This window comes from Lipotes vexillifer, unplaced genomic scaffold (assembly GCF_000442215.2).
Source record: "Lipotes vexillifer unplaced genomic scaffold, Lipotes_vexillifer_v1.1 scaffold24, whole genome shotgun sequence".
Classification (NCBI taxonomy): Eukaryota; Metazoa; Chordata; class Mammalia; order Artiodactyla; family Lipotidae; genus Lipotes; species Lipotes vexillifer.
The window spans coordinates 3,227,585-3,252,131 of NW_006782914.1; the positions used below are offsets into that span (position 1 = coordinate 3,227,585).

The following is a 24,547-nucleotide window of genomic DNA, read 5'->3' on the forward strand; positions in this document are numbered from 1 at the left end:
AATGCCAAGTTAATTCCCCAAAACTATGGTCCCCTCAAAATTGTCATTTTAAAGAGAAGACTCTAAGGATATGGGTACATATGACAGGCTGCCCCGGAAAAGCAGCATCACTGTCCTGGGTGATGGGTCACTAGCTGCTATTACCCGTTCTGTGGGTTGTTGCAGGGGTCAGCTATGGGGTAACCTATTCTTTGCAGTCATCTGGAAGGCACGTATTTGTGAGCTAATTTGGGGGCAACTGCAATGGTTACACTGGGGAGGAGGTTCTTTTACTTTTCTTTTTTTAGCAGGCTCCAGCATACCCTGTGATTAGCCACTACTTGCCATGTTCTTTGTCCTCTAATTTGGACAAAGGAGGAAAAGTAAATAAATCCTCCTTTGTAAGGATTCAGCTGGGTGAGTGAACCGGGAGCTGCTCCAATAATTTGCTCAAAGGTATATACAAAGCCTATCCTGGACAGAGCAAACTGCAAAATCCCAGGCCTGAGAGACAAAACTAGACTTTGTGTGAATGAGTCAGATTCAGCAGTTCCCTCAAAGACGACAGAGACAGAGGGTGACAGAGTCAATTCTAAAGGCTAAAATCTGCCTGCTTGGACATCTTGGATTTTCAGATCCACACAGTGGTATGACCACTCACAATGATTTTGCAAATTCTTATTAAAGTTAATTCTTAATTATTCACTTTGTAGATGATCTAAGGCCTCCTTCTGTGCACTCCCTCCTTTTCTCTTTTCAGTGCTAGTTAGAAGTGACATTTTGATTATCTGTTCTCCTGAATTAATCTATCTGGCCTATTGTTTGCCTCTGTTTGCATGCGAAATCACGAGTAGACTGTCCAAACATTTCTTTCAACTGGAATACTGGCTAGCTGACTCGCAAAAGTGTACCATTAATCACAGGAGAGATAAAGCAAGGGAGTAGGAATAGATAGATGTAAACTGATTTCCACGAGGCTGACTGAAAACTACTCATTTCTTTACTGTTTCCACCACCACCACCATACACTGTGATGTTCAAGATTCACAGTGCCCTTTCCAATAGTATTTTATTTCATCCCAGCACCAATACTGGGATGCAGGCAGAGCTAGTAGCATTCTCCTCATTCTCCCCATTTTACTGTGAAGGAAACTTGGGTTCACACTATTCAAGTGATTTGTCCAAGGTTGCATAGCTAGTGACTCAGGTCTTCTGTTTCCAGTTCTAGTGTTCATCCTTCTACCGTCGTTCATCAGTGATATGCTCTGACTGCCAATATCTGTCTATTGAAAAAATACCCAGTATGCATTTTTTGAAAAAAACTTCCTCAAATTTCTGTCAGAGAAATTTCTGTAATACTCCATATTTCCATAATATTCTTCCTCAACCTTTATTCCACTAACTATAACTACGTGACATAGAATAGAGTTTTAAGATACATGTCTATTATAACCCCGCTAGTCTGCAAACTCCTGGAGGGTAGCTTATGTCATATTTCATTACCACCATTTACTGAAAGTTTACTATGTGGGAAGTACAATTCCAAATACTTTGCAGCCATCATATCCTTTAATCCAAGCAACAAATCTGTGAGGTAGGTACTATAATTATTCCCATTTGGATAGCTGAGCTTGAACCCAGGCCTGTCTGATTCCAAAACCCATGCTTAGGCTTCCCAGACTCCCTCTCACATTCTTAGTTGTGCCCCTGCCTTGCTAGTGCTCACCGCCATAATCACTCAAGAATAGTTTGTTGAAATAAAAGAACAGCTCGATTCTGTTCAGTATAGTTCAAAACATTTGACAGCATTATCTCTATAAAGGAAGAACAACATGTGAACTGTTGTCAGGGGTGGGAGTGTGTACAGTATGTGTGTATGCAAGGGGGGTTAGTACAAAAGACAGTGTTTGAAAGAAGTAGAGTTAATGCTATATACAGTTATAAAAAGAGAGGCTGATAGCAGCTGATGGTACAAACGAGGCTGGAACGGGACAGAAGATAGGACAGGTGGGATTAATCTGAAGAATGAGCAGCAAGGAAAGGGTTCCTTACCCTGGAAAGGGCCACCACCTGGGCATCTGGTGGGACTCTGAATCTTGCATATTAGTTTCATATTATATCACATTTACAAAGCCACATAGCTAGGGAGAGAGAGTAAAAGCCTGCCCTTCTCTCATGCCAAGATTAAGAGGATCCCAGAGGTTCTAATGATGGAAGAAAAAGCTTAGACTTTTAGGATCTATCAGTTGAGAGTGAGTTTCTGAGTCTTCGTACGTTCCCCAAAACAGTTCTCATAGGAAAAACAAAGAGTGAATCCTGAGCTGTATCCTCATGCAAATGCCAAAACCACTTGAACAGTAGTTTATTTTCTAGTCCTTTATAAACTGATTGCATGGTAACCAACTGGAGTGACTATTTTGAAATTCAGTTTAGTTGTCAAGATTGCCTCGAATGGTCTATTTCCAGCCTTTTTTTCTTTTTCTTTTTTTAGCAATGTCTTTTAGAAATAGGCAGGAGTCTACACATTGCCGTTCAGTCTGAATCTGAAAGAGAATAGTCAAATATCTGACAACAAAAGAGAGAGCAGGGAAACCCACTGAGGAATTGCGTATCCTCCAACTTCACAGCATCCTTTTTCTTTATTAATTATGAAATTATGATTCTTTCTTGATCAATCAGCTCAAAGCTGTAAAGGCTCACATGAATCAATGTGCTGTACCCCAGGTGAAGTCTAGTTGAATTGAAGGCAGGAAGGAATCCTGCAGTGGTTGCCTTCCAATCAAGTAATTATTTACTACACTGCCATCTGTCTTTATTTTGCTAAGCCACTCTATCAGACACAGCAGAACCCTCGTGCTCTGAGATGGTCATAAATCGTGCAGTACTTACATGGAACACTTGACCGCAGTATACTGCGAATCACGTTTCATTGCGTTAGTTCCTACCAGTACAATTTGGACTCTATGTTGTAGTTGACAAACTTGCTAAATACCCGTGGGAGGTGAACAATATGAAATACTGCATTTTTTTGTGTTGTCAGGCGATAAATTGATTTCTTAAGAGAAACTATCAGCCATCAGTACTGGATGAGTTGCTGCACTGTACAAGTAATAATGCTATGAGCATCAATCTTATTTACATAAAAAGTTATTCTCACATAAGCCTGAGACACAGTATAGAAATAATTGTCATTAGCTGGTAAATTACCTATAAAGTTGATTTCTATTCATTGCTTTATTAACTACAGTATATGGGCACTCTGAATTGCTAATATTTCCTTTAAATTATAATCTGTGATGACACTGTGGTGTCTGTTTTGGAAAAGCTATGATGATTATCATTAACATATTGTAATGCAATACTTAAGATTTATCAGGCTCTTATTAAGCCCTATATTGCAGCATAATACAATGAAATGCAAGCTTATTTCTTCCAATTCAAAATCTAACATGAGGGTTGTGTCATAAATTACGTAACTTCAAAGCAATGCATGGAAATGTGGGGTAAAGTTAATTTCTGTCATTATGCTGTTGTTTTCCTGCATGTTCATGTATTTGTGTAATGCTGTTTTTTCATTTACTCCAGATAATTGGTACTTATAATTATTTTATTAGCATCCTACTGCATTTTCCCTTTCCTGACTAAGAAGCAAAAATATTTCAAACATCAAAGTTGATATAAATTAGATACATCCCTTGGGAAATTAGAAGGGGATGCAGTTCACTGCCAGGATTCTTTCAGAAACATACAGAATTTGCTTGCTGTATTGCTTTATAGAACTAAATTGACGGTGCATTTTGGCAGATGGAGCAGCGAGGGGTGGGAGCTACATCACATCTGTCAGCTTGAAGAGATCAACATACAAAACAAATGCAAATGTATAATTTAATACAAATTGTATTTTGCATTCTCATTTTTTTAGATGGAAAAACAGTGCAGCACAAAAGGTCGAATAATTAAAGTAAAATGTAGAAGGTTAACAGGACAGGTCTCTTCATATTAGGTTCTTGTGATTGTCCTCAACATCATGTCTGCCTTACCACAGTCAGGCAGCCTGTATGCTGCATTTTTGAAGGAATAGCCTTGTTCCATTCCCATCTCTCGGATTTTACCACTGCTTCTCATTATGTAAGTCATTTCCTCTCTAGCTCTCCTTTTAGAAAGGTAGAATAGAGGCTTCAAACAGACATAGGTTTGAATATTAGCTCTACTAATTACTAGCACTAGGGAAGCCTCAATTTCATTAGCTGTAAAATGGGGACAATGATTGTATTTTCCTTATGGGGTAGTTGGGATGATAACTGTTACATGTGAACATGAAGCATAACACATGGCACATAATAAGTGCTCAAAAATTTGAGCTACTGTTGCTACAATGTATTAAGTTCTACTGGGAAGGAATATAAATGAATCATGAACACCATGTAGAATTAGTATATCTGACCTGGAGATATAAAGGGTCCATGGGAAAAAAAGGGGGCATAAAAAAGGAAGGCCAAAGGCACCAAAGATAACCTTTATATTGCAATTTTGCATAGGATGGACTCTACTCTCAGTTTTATTTTTTAAAGCTCTTCATACAAAATCATAGAGTATACATATCAGATAGTGGTTCTCCATCGTTTACAAGTGCTTGATTTCTAGTTTTTTCTTCTTTCTCCTCTTCCCTTGCAAGAAAAGAATTGTTGCCTCAAAAAATTCACCTAATTCACTCATGTTCCCTTCTGTTAGGATGGAGACAATCGTGAAATGCCCAAATAGAATCTGGACCCATTAGGCACCTGCACTCTCAAATCGCTTGCAGGCTTTTCCTTTCCGTGAATCTATCTGGCAAAACCCTGGTCCTCTTTACCCTGGAGACCAAGTGTCGCTAGAGAAAAAGCAGACAGCTAGTAAAATTGCTCCAACTACATAGAATTGAGACTATTGTGCATGATCTTCCTCAATTTACCACTCTTATAAATCCACATACCTCTTCATCAATCCTCCCCTCTTTACTCTAATTTTAGAAGATGAAGCATTTTTCTTCTGTGTTAGGCCAACTCTTTCATTCATGCCCTTCCCTGGATTCTTCCTGTTCCTGCAGGATCTTACTCCATAGTCATCTCTTTCTTTACCCTCATCTTCAATCTCTCCTACTCTCTTGAGCCCATCTTTTTCAGCCTGGAAACAAGCCTTTCTCCCATTCTGAGGTCTATAGGTCTCCCTGTAATAACCCTCCTCAACCTCATTCCTCTCCTTAACTTCCAGACTTCTCATATGGTGGGCCACGTCCACATTCTCTGCCTCATCATCGCATATTCTCTCCTTAACCTGCTGCATTCTGGATTCTGTCAACACTGCTCTACAGAGATTGTTCTAAGATTATCTGTGCCATGTCAATTATATTTCATTTGCAATTTTACTGGTATTTTTTGCTGTATTTGACAATGCTGATGATTCTTGTCATTCTGAGCACTCTGCTCCCAAGACTTCCATGACAACACAGACTCCTGGTTCCTTTACTTTTCTGGCCACCCCTTCCCTGCTCCTCCTTGGGGACCCTTTTCCTGTTCCTTGGGGCTCTTGAGTATACACACTTTTGGGGTTATATTTTCCAGTGTCACAGTTTCAATTTTCACCTTAATTATGATGTCTCTTGTATTAATTTGGTGGGGCTATCATAACACATACCATAGACTGGGCAGAACACAACCGAAATTTATTTTCTTGCAGTTCTGGAGACTAGAAGTCCAATGTCAAGGTGTTGGCAGGGTTGGTTTCATTCTGAGGCCTCTCTCCTTAGTTTGTAGATGGCCATCTTCTCCCTTTGTCTTCACATGATCTTTCCTCTGTGCTTGTCTGCGTCCTATCTCCTCTTTTCATAAGGACTCCATGGGATTAGGACCAAACCTACTGATCTCATTTTACCTAACGTACTTCTTTAAAAGCCCTGTCTCTAAATACAGTCACATTCTGGGGTTAGGGCGACAACATACGAATTCTGGAGGACACAGTTTGACCCAAAACATCTAAATCGACATCTCCAGCTCAGACTTCTCCTTTAAGACCAGGACTGTCTAAGTGCCTATTGGACAGTTCTGGTAGGAGTTCCCACAGGACCTTGTTTAAAACTGAACCAGACATCTCTTCATTAAACCTGCTCTTCCTCTTGTGTTTCCCATTTCCATTGGTAGCACCACCGTTCATTGTCATCCAAGGAATATTTTTTCACTCCTCCCTCTCCCATATCCCACACATCCTATCAAACCTAAAATGCTGCTCTTTGTACCTCCAAAGTACTCTGTCCTTTTTTCTCCATCCCCTGAGAGAGGCTGCTCTAGTCCAGGCTGTCACCTTCTCTGGCTTTGATTATTACAAAAATCTTTTTGATTTGTGTTTCTGTCTCTATTCTAGTCCTCTTCACGTCCGTGCCTCCTGTAACTGAAAGAGTATGAGCTCTAAAACTCAAATTTCACCATATTATTCCCTCACTTAAATCTCTTCAACAGTTCCTCATTGTCTGTAGAATCTGGCCCACAATTTTTAATATGACAAATGAGCCTTTTAAAATCAGGATCTTATGTCAGCAGCTTCATATTTCACTATTGTCTGCTTCATACTTTTTTCTTTTTTAAGGGGGCTTCCCGGACCAGGGCTGGAACCCATGTCCCCTGCATTGGCAGGCGGATTCTTAACCACTGCGCCACCAGGGAAGCCCCATGCTTTTCACTTTAGTTACACGAATCTGCTTTCGGTTGCCCATATACCTCATTCCTCCATATTCCTGTGTCTTCACATCTTTGCTAATGCTGTCCTCTGCCAGGAATGCTGTTGCTCAAACTCTCATTTTTCTCTCTCCCAACATTGCCTGGGTAACTCCTTCTCATCCACTAGATCTAAAATCAAAGGTAATTTCCTCCAGGAAGCCTTTTGGAGTTAAGTGCCCCTTTTCTCTTTCCCATAATACCCTATTATCACACTAACAGTACACCCATTTTCATCATGGGGCTGTGAGTGTCTTGAGATTACAGACTCTTATTAGTCTTAGTCTACCCAGCGCTGACATATACACCATGCCTGGTACACAAGAGGTACCTTTTGTTTTAGTGTCATGTTGTCAGTGGACTCTATTGTGAAGTTTAGCTAAAGAGATGAGTAATGGATTAGAGTTCTATCTTAATATTTTAGCGACTCTTTAGGTGTGTCCTTCACTCCATACAAGAGAGGATGTGTTTAAACTCTAAGACTAAACAAGTAATATATGGAGTCCTCTACAGGGAAAAAAGCAGAATCACTAAACTGAATTAGCGTTTCTGCCTCTGACTTAGATTGGTGATTCACAGCATCATACATTCAGGCTCATTTCCATGTTAGCTACAGACCAGATCATAGACTCTTAAAAACAAAATACACGGTTTTCTGAGGAAACAATCTTCATTTTCTGAAACATCTTGCAAAAATCAATTTGGCAGTTTATTTTATCAAAGGTATTTATTTTTAGTGATGCTAGCTTTGTGGTTTTGTGACGAGAAGAATAATTGATATCTGCCCTGAATTATTCTGTATTTTTGGTTAGCAGGACAAAGGCCACTTGCATTAGCCATGAGGAAAACACGGGGAAAGCGTACACACCTCGTGTCAGCACAAGAACATGAGCTGCACTGTGGGGGGTTTTGTCTGTATTGGGTACTGTGCTATCCCCAGAACCTAGAACAATGCCAGGCAGGGAGTAGGTGCTCAATGAATACCTATTGGTTGAATAAAGAAAATACATACCTTGCACCTGAAGAACCTGGGAGATGTCAAACCCTTGGCTGATTCTGACTATGACAACACCAATCTCAAAATCAAACGCATCACTGCAAGTGGAAGCAAAATGGTTAGTGATTTAAGTGACTCCTTTAATCCTCAAGGTTTGGACTAACACTGAACTTGCTTCTAGGATTTTAATGTAATTAAACTCCAAAAATTCACCTTCAAACATAGCCAGGAGCTGATAGCCTTTTCTGTTTGTTTTCCCTTGATGTCTTTTAAAAATGTATTTTGAGTAAAGGTAACTAACTCTTATTCAAACAATACTGTCAACTAGAATTTTGATTAAGATTAGAATTTTGATTATTTAAAATACTTGATTCTTTTCTAATGTAAACAAAACAATTGCTCAAATATTTAGAACAGAAGTTTCAAGGCTGCACAGAGCCTTTGAAATTATCAGTCAAACCTTTTACCCATTGAGGAGGAATCCTACAACATTTTGGACATCAAGTTCCCAGTTAAAAATGTCTCCAGTTCCTCTAGGGAACTTTTATCATTGACTTTGGAGAGACCATTTGAAGCAACACTTTTTCATGGCAACTCTATCCTGTTGAAATTGGCAGTTGTGCCTTCTCTAAACCCAACCCAATGGAATTAGATTATCTAGGAGGGAAAGAAAGCCTTGCTCTTTTAACTGTGTTCTCGCAGAACATTTTTCCTTTGCCCTTAAATATTGGGCAAACTGATTAGTACTTTGAGTTCATTTGAAATATTCTCCTTGGGAGTTCCTTTGTTCAGTCATTTATGGATTGAACGAAGCCCAAGGAACCTTTACGTTTGGTTGTCCTTTCCCGGAAACAGTGCAGTTTGTGATCGTCTCACAATATGCAAACAAGTCTGTAGCCAAAATAGACCTGAATTTTCAAATAGTGTTATAAATAAGTTCAGTATAATATGAACATCCATTGAAAATTTGAACCGTAAGTGAACTTCACTTAAAAAAATAGATCCATTCTAGCAAAAGTGCCACAAGGTAAATTTCAGATAAATCTTGTTTGAGGTGTCCTTGATTATAAAAAATAGACAGTGTGTTCCATAAAACATATCTGGGTTCTGCGTTAGGCAGAATAATTATGGATCCCCAAAGGCGTCCACATTCTAATCCCTGGAACCTATGAATATGTTACTTTACATGGCAAAAAGGACTTTGCAGGTGTGATTAGGTTAGGGACCGTGAGGTGGGGAGACTCCTGGATAATGTGGATGGGCCCAGTGTAATCACAAGCGTCCTTAAAAGTGAAATTGGGAGGTAGAAGAGGAGGTCAGAATAATGTGGTGTGAGAAGGACTTGACCCGTCAAGAGCTTTGCATATGGGGGCAGGGGCCATGAGCAGTGGGCAGCCTCTAGAACCTAGAAAAGGCAAGCCCAGGAATTCTCTCCTAGAGCCTCCGGAAGGGAAAACAGCTCAGCCCACACCTTGATTCCAGCTCAGGAAGTTAGTGTCTGAGCTTTTTTTTAAAATTGAAGTATAGTTGATTTACAATGTTTTATTTGTTTCTGGTGTACAGCAAAGTGATTCAGTTATATATATATATATTCTTTTTCATATTCTTTTCCATTATGGTTTATTAGAGGATATTGAATATAGTTCCCTGTGCTATCCAGTAGGACCTTGTTGTTTATCTATTTTATAAATAGTAGTTTGTATCTACTAGTACCAAACTCCTAATTTATCCCTCCCTCACCCCCTTTCCCCTTTGGTAAACCTAAGTTTGTTTTCTAAGTCCATGAGTCTGTCTGTCTTGTAAATACATTCATTTGTATCATATTTTAGATGCCACATATAGGTGATATCATATGGTATTTGTCTTTCTCTTTCTGAGTCTCAGACTTTTAACCTATGTATTTGTAAGCTAACACATTTGTGTTTTAAGTCATTAAGTTTGAGGTAATTTTTAATGGCAGCCCATGGAAACTAATACAATTATTTTAATTAAACCGTACTTAAGAATATTACAGAAATTTAAAATCTTTTAGTCAAAGAAAGATGGTAAAATATTGTACTATTGTAGTGATACCCCTTTGTGTTAATACTAATACTGTGCTTTACATCATAAAACAGAACAGAACGAAAAAGTTAGAAAGGGAAATACAACGTGGATGTGTCTGATTGTCTTCCTTCTGTACTGCCCCCAGTGCTGTCGTAATGAAGTCATTTAACTTCACCAAACCAGCTAAGTTTTATACTGTTATAAATTTGAGCCACCTTAACACTGAACTTTATTACCAAGATGACCAATCATTATTTTGTTATAAAAGCCAGAAGTCTCCTCAGCTTGATATTACTGGGTTTAATTATTTTGGTCCTTTGAATTTTTAGAATGTTTTGGATGGTAGGGAGTTTGGAAGACGAACTCAAATAATTTTGTATCAACTGATGGACTCGTTGACTGAAGATTCACATATTTCTTCCTATTTGCTCCACCCTCTTTTGTTCCCAGAGGTGAGGACAACATTTTACTGAAGAATCTGGATGACAGAGTGTGGATCCAATCCATTTCTAAGAATGTCTAGTCAGCAACTGGCTGTGATTTAAAATATATCAAAATGCTGTTTGCTAAGCCTGGCAAAATTCTGTCTCTGATCACCTGGTTTAGCCTTAACCTACTGAACTTAGAGCACCAGCAGGAGCCAGATAGCAGCACTTGGCATCCAGCCTTTATATGTTTAGGGAACACAGTTCAGGAGGATACATTTAATACATGGGTTCCCCAGGTTAAGAGGACTGTTAAATGAATGTTTGTTTGGTCAGTAATGCATATAATTTCAGAAGATGAAAATTATTTTCTTATGCTTCTTTTTGATAGGACTAATATTAGAATACTTTTGTTATGTTCCCTAAATCTCCCCCAAATAATGGTAAATGTGATGCTCATTCTAGCAGGGGCCGGAGGACAGATCCTAGTATAAGGAGCACTGTGTATATGCTTGCTTTGCAAGGATGAGGATTTCTTTCCTGTGTATTATGGACGTTTAAGTGCAGCCAGACCTCTCAGCACGTTCTCCGCCCTGTGGTATGAAATCAGAGCGAAGTCAGAACCCAGACAGAGGAAATCTTGCATTTTCAGAGCTGTTGACACAAAAGACAGCTGTTAGGGGTAGCTAACATTGCCCCCCCTTGAGACAAAGCTGGTTAAGTATGTTCAGGCCTGGAAGAAAGGCTCAATTTTCTAGAATGGTCACTGAGGACACTCTGAGCTTCTCTGTATGTGTAGAATTTGTTTTCTCTTACTCAAAAGAAGGAAACAAGCCAGGTAATACTTTGTGTATTTATATACTTTTGGAGGTCGTATAGCATTGGGATCATTAGTTTAAACTTTGAATTCAGTTGGTCCTGGGTCGGAATTCCAGCTTTGTCACTTATAAAACTGTCATTTTCTGCATTTTACTTAATTTTTAATGTCCGTATCTCTACTTTAACAGTACTTCCCATTTGAAGTGCTCACTTCAAACACTTCTTGTGAGAATTTAGTGGGATAATTCACGTTAAGGACATTAGCCTGGCACTGGCTAGTCTTTTAAGGATTATCATTATTATCCCTTTCCCAAGACTTCTTCAATCTTTAGATAGTAGATGTCACATACCTTTTAAAACTCACTTTTTGTCTATAAACCAACACTGCTACATCAGCAAAGGGAGAGCTGAGGCTCTGGGGTAGTGAACTCATTATCCAAGGCTCAGGATAAGACAACGTCTGAATTGAACACACCAGTCAACCAAAGATCCAAGTGTTTTGAAAGAACAGTTCCTTCCTTACCCAGCTGTCCTTTGCTTTTGCTCTTATAAATAGGTTTTAAGATTGTAACTCTTAATATTTACCTTTTTCTTTGACACCAAATTTCCCCAACCCTGCCTCCTCTGATGCTATGATTCCCTCAAGTTCTATTATATTGGCAGTGTTTTCTCACTTTGGTAAAGAATTCAGAGTACCAGGGGAATGTCTTCTTCTCAGGCAATTTATTCTGTACAGCAGTGTCAGTTATGTACTGCCCTGGTTAGTGCTTTATAAACAAGAGCACGTCTTGAAACCCATCACTTACTGTATGATTCCCACGTAGTTTTCAATCTCTGTCAGGGGAGCCTTCCTCCAGTTTTTTTTATATCCAATCACCAGAGTGTTTGGTTTCATTCTTCCTAAGCCTGAGGCCTAAACAGAGGAGATAAACACATGGGCAATCCTTACCAGGCCAGGAAACTACCACTGCAAATGAAAAATAATGTCCAAAAGAGCACTGAAGTAATGTTCTGAAGATTCTGAAGATTAGATTACATTTTAGTGCATGTCCTTCATGCCTGTACTCAAGCATAAAATAGAAAGATTAGTTCTAAATCATCTCAGCCATAAATGGATTTTAGATGACAGAAATGAAGCTTTTCTAAATTAGCAGTCATTTGCATTTCTTCTGATACACTCATTAAAATGGTTCAATAATTTAAAGTCAAGTGAGGGTCGGCTTATCTGTTGGCAATGCGTGTTGTAACTTAGTGGTTCAAAGCTCATTTCCACCTGCTATATCCATAATGTCATTAGCAATAAAATCCATGTTTGGAAAATTCTTATATAGAAGGATCACTGAAACTTCTACTTACATTATTTATTGAAGAATAACTGAACTATGTTTCCAGAACCTAAATCTCTTACATGACAGCATCATGAATAGCCATCTTCCATATCAGAAGTTTCATTCCCCCCATTAGATGACAGAATACGGCTTCCAGTTAATTAAATTTAATCCGGCAGTATTACTGAACATCTATTAATTGCAAAGTGCTGTGTTAGGTGCTGTGAGAGAGTAGTGAGGCATATTCTTTGGCCTGAAGGAGCTTAGAATAAGGTTGAGGTGATGATATATATAATAATTATAATTCAAGTGCAAATGCAGTAGGAAATCATAATGGAAGCATAAAGGAAGAAAATTTGAATTCCAGCTAAGGATTCATGAATGGTTTCATGGGAGAGGTGGCATTTGTTTTGAATCTTGCAGGTTGGTTAGATGTTGCCAAGTAAAGGTAAGGAGAGCAGTGGAAGTGAAGGAAGGATATTCTGGGTTATGGGAAGAGTGAAACAAATGATCAGAAGGGGGTATTTTAGAGGGGACAGTAGCAAGTGGAAAGAGATCGGCATTGATGGAGGGTTCCTGAAATAAACTTTGCCTCCACCACATTTGGTGTATTGCCCTTAGAAATGTACAGGTAGCAGAACAGCTCCTCTTAGAGCTGTCATCTGGCCCCTGGCAGGTGCACGGCAGTATCGATGTAGTCTTTTCCATGACTACAGTTTGGGGATGTGGTCATTCATACCATAATTTCTTTATTCAAAATGCTGTAGTTGTCAGTGCTTCCCTTTAATGCCACTCTGTCCTGCCCTTTTTGTCATGACCCCTCTGTGCTCCACCATTTTTCTTTGAAGAAATTCAGGTGAACAAGCTTTATGCACTGTCGAAATTTTTTACAATTTCTTCTGGATTAGCATACGAATTGTTTTCCATACCAGTGTCCTTTCACTCCCTCTTCTTAATTTTGTGTCTGTCCTCTCATTCCTAGTTGAAATTTATTATTTTACTAATCTTACATGATAATTTTACATTAAATGTATAACCTTCCCAACGTATTTAACCAGAGCTACTGAAAAGTAACTCACTACTGAAAGAAAAATCAGCATCTTGCAATGACACCTATTTCTGTGGTTTATCAAATTAAAAACAGATGAAAAGAGACTCGTGGGGGTACTGGATCTTTCAGAAATGGTTTCTCTGCAGACAGAAATGCATCAAATACTCTTACTCTCCAAAATATTACAATTTAATCAACATGTTTTCTTTCTTGCCTGTATAAGCCATCAGAGTTACCTGGAAGCAATCCTGAATTTTGACACTCCTGTAGGTGGCAATTCTAAAAGCTAAATACATCATTTAGTATATGTAGAATCAGGTTTTTCCAACCATACTAAAGCCCAAATTATTAGAAAGCCAAGCCCTATAATTCTGAGTTTCTCTTGGATCATTTTAGGATTCCCTGGCACTCTAAATTATGAAAATCAGAACTAGGGAAGGACTCTATATATTTATTATAGAAGGTGAGGAAAAAAGGAAAGAATAAGGGAGAAAAGATGGAAGGACTGTGGGCTTTAGTGTTGAACCACAGATATTATTACATTTTATTTAACATTCTGGAAGTAATTTAGGAGGAGAGGGAGATTTTATGCCTGGGATCACCAGGAATTTATTTAGTCCAGTCTTGCAGCTGCCCTCACACCATTTGCAAAAGAAAAAAGGAAAAGAATGCCTGACTTGAGCATTGCTATATTCAGTATGAGATGTAAAAATAGTTTGAAGTTTTAATAGGATCTTGAATGTCAGCGATCAGAACAAATTTGCATTTCAATAAGTATGGGGACAGAATATATGCTGTTGGCCAAAGGCAACCTCATTTTCCATTTCCAGTGAATCACTCATAGTTCGTTGTAATAGAACCTCTCGGCTTCTGTTTTAGCTTTGCCTATCCCCAGGAATTCAAAATAAATTCCTTAACCATCTGCATTGATCTCTGATGCTAGTCTGCCTAACTGGAGCCATTCCATTTGGGAGCTTCATTAAAATGGAGTGCTAATTGTCTTTTGCCTCTGTACTCATTCCCTCAATGCCAGCCTTACCTGAAGGAGACTTCGGACACCATCCCTGAAACAATATGCTGCCACTGCTGCATAAAAAGCCTTGATTTTGTTTTTTATAAGCCAGGCCTGCTTTTTTGCCATGCCACTGTTCATCTCTTTAACACACAGCTTGCGCGGTCCCTGTATGACACAATCAAATATTGGTTAGAAGCCCTGCTGTTATACATCACACTGCTGTTTTCTAAAGGACAAAAATAGCCAGCAGTGACCCATTGACTTAAGAAATGGGAATGAGGGGGAAACACCTCACTAAACAGGATTCACAGAAATTCAGCCTTCTGGAGAGGACCTGGGTTGCTCACACTTTTCAATTTCCATGCAGGATGTCTAGCACCTACTTAATTAACTGCCTTATGTCGAAAGAAAGAGCTGAGAGCATCATGGCACATGAGAAAAATACTGAAAATGTGATTGAAGAAGTTCAGGATAAATTCACAATCAACCTTCGACTCAATAGCGAGAGCCACATTTAGGAGCTCCAAGGAAATCTCAGCTAGAGCCCAGTTTCAGGAAATGCGACAGCACTCTTGGGAGCAAAATACGGTGAGTTGCAAATCCTGGCAGGAACTACCACATCTTGACAATTTTGTTAGGCCCATTCATTGCTTTTTGTGTATGGTGAAGACACCTTTGTACGACTTTTCCCTGTGTAATGTTGACATACTCCTATTTGAATTAACATTTCCCACTACTCAATGAAGTTGGTGGGATTAGAAATTCACATACCTACGGCATAGGAAGAACAGATTAAGAGAGAAGGAGGCAGGTGTTGCAGCGGTAGATGAAGCATTTTATAATTTCAAGGTTTGAGCTCTGGAAACTCATTTTAATGAAAATTTCTGTTCCTGTTTCTTCTTCCTTAAATGTCCAAGCTAGCGCTATTCTTTGCATGTTTCAAATCAATCCCAAGGGTATTTCTGATTATCTACCATGTGCCTGACAAAGGTACAAATGTACTGTTTTCCTGGGAAGTTCTTTCAATTCATAGATTTGGTATTTTACTGAATTGTCTTAGATTTCTTACTAACCACCTCAGATTTTGGTGAAAGGCAGTGAGCAGTACTGGAATGGGGCTTAAGATTCTGCATTTCTAACAGACTCCCAGATGACACAGATGCTTCTCATCCTCAGATCATGCTTGGAGTTGTAGTCTTAGAGGGTCTTGGATTGGAAAGAAAGGGCGTGGTGTGTATGAAAAAGATATCAGGTTTTGTGGTCAGACAGAACTGGGTTCTAAGTTTGGCCACTTTGGAGGTAGTTAATGATGTCTGAGCTTTGATAAGTTATTCTGGAAACAGGGATCAAATAGCTGTCCTGCAAGGTCATCTCAAGCAGTCATGATAAACAACCTAGTATGATGTCTAGAATATAGTAAGTGCTCATCCAAAGTTGATTTTTATTATAATAAAAGAGTGTTCACAATCTTGTTGAAGTCCCAGACCTTATTCCACCACTGTGTCTGTTCTACAACAGAGCTGAAAGAGTGCTCAACTGGGGGCTAGAGTGTAGGGTTTAGATCTGGCCCTTGGCACTGTCTAGCTGATACCTGGGTATGCCATTTGTCTTCTCTCAATGTGGGCTCTACATTTATAAGAATAAGAAAATTATCTAGGCCATCACTGTCCAGTATGATTAGCCCTTATGCACATGTTGATATTGAGCATTTGAAATGTGGTTAGTCCATACAGAGAGGTACTGGAAATGTAAAACATACACTGGACTTTGAAGCCTTAGTATGAAAAAAAGAATGTGAAATATCTCATTAATACTTTTATACTGATTGTATATTGAAATGATAATAATCTGGATGCATTGCATTTACCTATTTCTTTTTACTGTTTTTTAATTGGCTACTAGAAAATTTTAAATTACATTTGTGGCACATATTATATGTCTATTATACAACACTAGTATTCTCTGGGGTCACTTCCATTTTAACATTCTATTTAAATTGGGTCAGATTCTTCTTTGTACTTTTTTTTTTTTTTTTTTTCTTTTCGGTACACGGGCCTCTCACTGCTGTGGCCTCTCCCGTTGCGGAGCACAGCCTCCGGATGCGCAGGCTCAGCGGCCATGGCTCACAGGCCCAGCCGCTCCGCGGCATGTGGGATCTTCCCGGACCGGGGCACGAACCTGTGTCCCCTGCATCGGCAGGCGGACTCTCAACCACGGCACCACCAGGGAAGCCCTTTTGTACTTATTTTTACCAGAATATTTTCTGGAACTTACCAACATATCAAAACAGTTTGGATAACTTACATTACAGTTAAAAAATAAGAATCTCCAATGAAGATGGAGAAGGTAAAGGCATAGGAAGGATAGTTATTAAATCAGAAGACCTAGCCTGAGGAAACATATGTCATTATAGATCAAATTTTGCTCAGGGTTCTAACTGTCAATGCATTTCAACCACTAGTCCTTCTTGGTCATCCTAGACACCATCAATTGCAAAAGAAAGAAGAAATATTTTATTCAACGAAGCTGAATGGTAACAACAGCCATGACATAGGAGAATAACCAACAGCTAGGAAAGGTATCAGACTATGAGTATATTGAGTTGTACCACAATGACTTTGAACCCCTGGGGAAACTGGCATTTATTTAAATAAATATAGTCTAATATATATCTATTAGTATTACAAAAATCCAAATTAAACATTAATTGTGACAGATATACTTTAATGCCTAAATTTGCCATATTGAGAAGTCATAAAAATATTTCACGTAGAATCTCTCTTGGCTAAAAGCAATTATAATATCCTTGTAGCACACTTATTAATGTGAGGCAAGGCTACAATACAAATGTAGTATGGAAAAAGCAAACTAACAGAAAGGGAAGACACACTGGAACATAATTATTCAACATTCAAATACGTCATAGTCACAAAAATGAATTTAACCACCCAATTAAAATATTATAGAGATTAGCTCAGTTAGGATCCAAAATATGAGTATATAAATTAATTCAAGATTTGAACAAAGAAGCTCTAAAATCTTTGTATATATTATAACTTTGACATCGATTGAGAAAGGGGTAAAGGAATTCTAATTATTTAGTCTGGAGAAGAAACTGATGTGACGCTTCAAATAAATGAATATTATGAAAAAAGAGTCTGCAAAGGATTTCCAGTATTATTGGGATCAAATAGAGGAATTTGGGCCAAATGCAGTGTTCCTTCCAACGCTTATATTTTAAAACATTAAGAGTCTTATTGCTCTGTCTTTGCTTTCCTTGCCTCTCTGGTTGGAACTGTGGGAAAGAAAATTTTTCCTTTTCTGATTTGGTGCATATTTCATCTCACCATGCATCCTAGTGCCCAGTCATAGGTCACCTCATTCTTCCCATGTTTTGTCATGTCATTATTTTATTAACATCATGACAGAGACTTAATGACTATAAGAGAATAAATTCATCTAAAAAAAGCATTTTCTTCTAGATGGAGGTGAAAGTTGAGATTAAAAGAAGGATGACAATAGAAAAAAAAATGAAAATTTTAATTTTCCCTGGGTTATCTATGCTTGAACTGCCCTCCATAAGTCGTAGAGTTAAAAGTTGGTTGTCTTACCTGAATTTTCTAATTTTCTTAAGAGATTCTTCGAATTCAAAGAGAGTTTTAGGTTTTCTTAAGATATTTTGTAAATTTTCCAAAAAAGAGAGAGAGAGAGAAAGGGTAACAGGGTGATATCTTGTTAAAAGGGGATCTATATGAGGAAGCTGGTCAAAAGTTATTCAAGGTTATTGAATAGTTATTCAAAAGTTATTTAGGACAATCAAGGTTTAAAGAATATTAATGAGTAGGAAAACATTAATCAAAATAGATCTACATCTTGGTACACATAGGTGAAATGACTAGAAGAAAATCAGTCAAACTCAGATAACACTGCCTTTGGAGACTGAGAGATCCCTGGGGCTGAGCAGCTATAAAGGGGACTTTAGCTTGATGTGCAATGGTTTATTTCATTTAAAAAGTGAGTGGAAGCATCTAAGAAAAATGCTAACTGTTGTTAATTAGGAGGAGTAGAATATGGGTGTTGTTTTATTGACTAGAGTTTCGTCATATGAAATTGCCAATATTCAACAGCTTTTGACATCCAGAAATGTAAATTTCACATGATTCAACCTAATATTTTTCTTAACGCTTCAAAATAAAAAATAGAAGCAATCTAAAAAACAAATCTTTATTTTTCAGCCAACACAACACAATGTACTTAATAAAAGATGCCACTGTAAACTTAAGCCTTTTGCAGTTTTAAGACAAAATTTAGAAAACAAGTAGGTGTTGCATTTTCTGGCAATAATGACTTTATCTGATTGGCATTTTAAATCCTAGATCAATTGGGCCACTTTTCCGTCTTTAAAGTATATTTGTTTTAATTAAAAAAAAAAAACAACCTTCCTTTAAATGCAAAACTGAGAAGTATATGAGTGAGTGACTGCTGAAGCACGATGCCTTTTCACTTGATGAGCTCACAGTGTAATATTTTTAGAACTGAATGTAGTGTACCCAGAGAATTAAGGGTACATAAGTCCAAGCTAAGTAATCTGCAATGATTGGTTTTACTGTCTCTCCAGCTCCTATGAATAAGTGAGGAAACTAACTGACATAGAAAGGCAGTGTTTTTTAAGCCACGGTACACAGGGTAGAATTGGTGGAGATCACAACCCTTGACTTAATATTTGCCTGTTGCTGAACCCACTGAACTTGGCTATGCTCAGAAATGCGAGGGGGTGCTAGAAGGTGGAATCCTATTCCTAGTCTTCATGTGGTGAGAGGAGTGAGGCACACAAGAAAAAGAAAATTACTTACGTGTTGAATATAAAGGCTCCTGGGATATAAGTGTATCATCACTGACTTATTATAAGGTAATTTACAGGAGAAGAATAGACATTATTTTAAGTTACCAAGCTGGATTCCTTAAAAAGTATCCCCCAATTTGTCCTGATGAGGGGTCCCTCATTTGAAATCTTTAGGCTTAGTAGAATAAGGCAAGAGGTAGGAAGAGGCTCTGATGGGTGAGTGTAAGAGTTCGTTGAATAGTTGGAAGGCTACAGTGTGGGCTTGGGGCCCAGCAAAAGAATAATTCTTAATTTCAACTTCAGCAGCTTCTAGGGCTACAATGTCTAGTCCTTTAAAAATGCCTCTTTGCAGGAAATGGCAGCTGGGGGCATATGTTTTCTGTCTACCCACCAGCATCGAAATGCCAGTGAGCTCTGAGTCTTGCTTCTTCCTTGTAGTGTATGGCACTTCATGTCAGCACTTCAAGTAACTGGAGTTCACCAGAGGGATGGAGCACAGAGCCTGCTGTCCGGTGATTATTTGGGTGGGAGTGCGTATCTCACTATTCTATCCTGATCAAGCCATTGGATACCTAAGAGTCCAAGATCCAAAGTTTGGACCTGGTTTCGCTAAGAGAGGGTGTTTTAGGTTTCTGTTGAAGGGGATATATTTTCAGAATGAAAATGTTAACCGTGGTATATCGAAAATATACCATAATAACAATATCAACAGTAACAACTAAAATTAATTGAGCATTTACTATTTGACAGACACTGAGCTGACTACTAGAAAGCTTATCTTACAGATTTCTCACAGCTCTCTAACAAACGTAGGTGCTATCATATATCATCATCATCATTATTATTATGCCCATTTTATACCTGAGAAAATTGAGGCATAGGGAGACTAAATTATGGGCCCAAGGGACTCACAGCTAATAGGTTGCAAAACAGTGATTCAGAACTTGACTGTGTGTCTCAAAAGTCCATGAGCATGAGCTTCCTAGAGTTAAAAATTAAATTGTTATCTCTCAACATCATTGCTACCGTTTAACCTTTGCCACAAGGTTGGCCTAACCACCAACCACTATGCTTTTGGGAAAAAAAATTTAATGGTAGGTCAACTTCCACTACATCCCCTTCCATCTGTTTCTTTGCAAAGATGATTGACAACTGAGCCTGGAGTTGAAAAATGCTGACAGCATCTGCAGCCCCAGGAGCTCACAGAGAGTAGCTAACTGAAAAGTCATTAACTGATACAGTAACTATTTTCTGTCCCCAAGAGAACCTCAGCACCTGGGAGCAAGGCTCTTGGGCCTTACTCAGAGGGACCAGCACAGTGATGTATAAAGTGGTCCAATATACATGATGACCAGGGCCATTAGAGATACAGACCTAAGTACCTGTTTCACATGAAATGATATTCCAGAATCATACTGTTTTATTATAGTTAAAGCAGCAAAGGGTTAATTTAAAGTAATATTTCATCTCTATAAAAAGACCTTTTCTCCCTTGCTAATATAGGACTGTTTATACTCCAAGTTCATTTCTCCTGTCCTAAAGATATTTTATTGCCTGCTAAACTAAGTTTTCTCTAAATTGCTAGAGAAGAAAAATCCCCCAAACTGCTTATTCCATCAAAACTGCCTCCTGTATTTTATTGGCCAAAATGAAATCCATTAATCCAGGGCACCAAAGATGAGAGAAGGGTGCTTGATAAGATTTTAAAAAATCCTCTGGAGTCACTGTTGGTCATTACTTAACCTGTCAATCTTATGTAGTCAGTAGGATTCCCTCTACCGCCTACGGGATTATTACATTGAGTGATATTGTTTGAGTTACTATCATATAAGCACTTAGAGGAAAGAGAATATGACCATCTTGCTTCATATTGCATTTAGAGTATTGCCAAGTGTAAAAAGATGCTTAAGCGCTGGTCATGATGACATGTGGTGAATTAACCCCTGCATCATTGCACAGTCGGCTGGCCCCAGGGTTACGCAGCCTCCTGACAGCCCTATCCCCAGGTAAGTATTGGAAGTTTAGGGAGTGGTATCTGATTCTAACAGCACTCTCAGGGATACAAGTCTGCTAAGGCTTTCTCCTCGTGCTGTAACACAGAGCACAATTGGTTGACTTGGACCGATATGCTGGCTCTGCCACTTTCTTGTCATGTGACCCTGTGCATAATTTAATTTTCCTGAATCTCGCTTTTCTAATCAGTATAGTGAGAACAGGGCTTCTTTTCCTCTCTGCCTCACTAGACTCAAATGTAGATTGAAATTAGAAAAACTGTAGGAAAATACTTTGAAGAATAGGTAAGTACGATAATAATACTGGCACTGTTGAGGATTTTGAGTGGTATGTGTGCATGAGAGAGAGAGAGAAACAGGGAGACACATACACACAGAGAGAGAGCACGTGAGAGCACACTGTGTGAATACAAGTAGAAGTAGCTGGTTCGGAGGATTTACACTTATTATTTTGTTATAATTTTAATGCTTTCTCCTCACTTTATAGATTGATGATTGCTCAATAATTATGGTTAAATGTTTAGCATCTACTTTGAATACCTCCTGGGAAAACCATGAATAAGTTATCATTAGTCTACCACGTACTTCCTGAACAAAAAAGGAACTCATTCAGCTCTGAATATTTATCTAAGGCATGGAAAACTTGGTTTAACTCCCTAGATATCTGTAGTGTCATCAAGTTTATCCAAATATTTAATCTTTTTTTTTTTTTTTTTTGCGGTACGCGGGCGTCTCACTGTTGTGGCCTCTCCCGTTGTGGAGCATGGGCTCCGGACACGCAGGCTCAGCGGCCATGGCTCATGGGCCCAGCCGCTCCGTGGCATGTGGGATCTTCCTGGACCGGGGCACGAACCCGTGTCCCCTGCATCGGCAGGCGGACTCTCAACCACTGCGCCACCAGGGAAGCCCCAAATATTTAATCTAAATTCTACATGCTTTCATTTAAGGTCATTCTGTCTGGCTCTCTCCTCATCAGTTAATCTATATAATAGTGCTCTCTGGCTCATTCTAGCCTTCATATTTCTGGGGACAGTTATCACACCAAATATTTTCATTTTATTTCTGAGCCAATTCTCTTTTTCTTGACTCAAAGGCCATCATTTAGAAATATTTATCACTTTTAGTTGGTCTCTTGTGAAATCTGAAACCCATTTTATCCACTCATTTAAATTCAGGATCATGGGCCCTTGCTAGTCCTTGCTATATGAATCAAGGAAAAGCGTCCTTGTCCAAACTGCCTTGCCATTCTCCTATCACTGTGTGTACCTGTTAGGCTCATCTAAAAGAACACAAGTGAACAGGGAGGAAAAAGCACCTTCAGGGGATGAAGTGGCTCTTACCACAAAGACTTCACAGCAGATGCAAAGGCCACTGTTCTTGGTAAAGGCATGAGTTATATCCAAGAGAGCAGGTCTTGTCATGGGTCCCCCTGTTAAGACAATGCACTGGGGCCTGGAAGTGGAGAAGAGAAGATGTGAGAACTGACCATGGCCAGAAGCCTGTGAGCCCAGAACCACCCCAATGGAATGGGCTGGTACAGAAGGCTTGGCAAAATGGGACAACTGCTCTCCTATTTCTTGGGTTTCTCACTAGAAGTCTTGAATCATCATGACTTCCTGCGAATCTTGCCATCCTTGTATTCTTAGGTTAGTTAATGACAGTAAAAATGTAAAGTAAGGAAAAGGTAGTGTTGGGTTCCCCCTGCCTTTTTCCTCTGGACAGTACCCTGTCCCAAATCCCCAATACAACCAGTCCTTCTCCAACCAGTATTTTCATGTTATTTTCCTTCACCCTCCTTTCAAAGCTTGTGGTTTGAGGTTCCATTCAAAATAAGATATAACTAATGAAGAACTTAGAGTGTAACTTCTCCTAAGGGAATTCAGTAAGCCACAAAGCCTTAAGCTGAATGGAGACAGCAACAATGATTAATGTGTGTAGGGATTTGGGGACATCTCTCTGAAATCATGTCACTGAGATCCCCTCTCTATCTGTTCATGGAAGGTGACAGCCAGCCCTATGAGAGATTATAGCTGGGGGTGGGCACAGCTCAGAGTAGAAGAAAAGAAGCACTCATTCATAGGAGGTGCTGTCATGAAAATGTGGCAGTTTTGTAAGACTGCCTATCTTAGAATATATCCATAAAGCGTGTAACTAGTGCATTGGTCTCCCATAGAGGAAAGCTACTTCTAATGTGAAATGACACCAGGATGCCTGAGAAGCCAGTTTTACCTGAAATTTTTCACATGGTCTTCCACTGTAGTTAGTTCCAGAGCATTGTCTAAAGCACTCACGTAGGAAAGAGCCTGCGTGGAGGAGCCCCAGTTCACATCTGTGGACGAAGGAGAAATCTGGCATAAAAGCACCCAGCTTCCCTCTGTATACTGTGAATATTTTTATAAGCCATTCCCTTCTATGATTTTCCTTGGCTATGTCAGCAGTGACGAACGCCCAAATAAGAGAAAACATAATGTAGTATTTCCTAGAAAGAGCAGTGTGTCCTTCCATAAACACTTTGTGAATTCTTAGAAGTGAGACCTCTCTTTCCAGCTAAGGATCAGACTTTAGAGCTGCAGCCTAAGAAACCTTACTCGGTGGGATAGGCTGTGTTATAACTACATTGCAGGCAGATAGATTTGGGAAAATGGTCAGCCCCTGAATAAATTCAAGAGGTCTTCACAAATTCTTAAACTGAAAAGAAAAGAGGCATTTCTGCCTACATAGACAGTGTGCAGCAATCTTTATATTTGAATAATAAAACTGAATAGCTTGGGAATTCTTACTTCCAGTTGTCCATGAAGAGGGGCAGTCTTTAGCAAGCATTTTAATTTGATTTTTTTAGGACCTAATCTTCATAATAAGGGAGGTAAGCACTGCCATGTCCTGACGTAAATTTAAAAAATTAAATATTAGATGGATCCTCTAAATTTTATAAGAAGTCCCTGATGGGAATGTACAGATTCATCCCAGATGGCAGACAGAGCCATCTCCCCAGTCTTGCTCAGAATAGCCAGGAAAATGATGAGATATAATTATCTGGAGATAAAGAAGATTAATATTGATTGTGTTGACTATGCACTGGGCATTTAGCATACCTTAGGTTATTTCATTCTTTTAAAAACCATATTAATCAATTGGATATTTATATGCAAAAAAATCAGCCTTGAGCCATTCCTCACATCATATACAAAAATTAACTCAAAATGGATGAGACATAAATTAAATTTTTAAAGCATTAAAACTTTCAGAAGAAGTTTTTAACCTTGGATTAGGGAAACACAGATTAGAA

At 38.8% G+C, this 24,547-nt stretch overlaps 1 protein-coding gene across 1 annotated transcript in view; it reads right to left on the minus strand.

Moving 5' to 3' along the window:
• Positions 1 to 24,547, minus strand: part of SLC12A1 (solute carrier family 12 member 1) — a 92,418-nt gene that overhangs the window by 16,874 nt on the left and 50,997 nt on the right. The window contains 5 exon segments of the mRNA XM_007455555.1: positions 7,738 to 7,820; positions 11,819 to 11,925; positions 14,431 to 14,571; positions 22,602 to 22,713; positions 23,491 to 23,590. Coding sequence (XP_007455617.1) covers positions 7,738 to 7,820; positions 11,819 to 11,925; positions 14,431 to 14,571; positions 22,602 to 22,713; positions 23,491 to 23,590 — 543 coding nt within the window.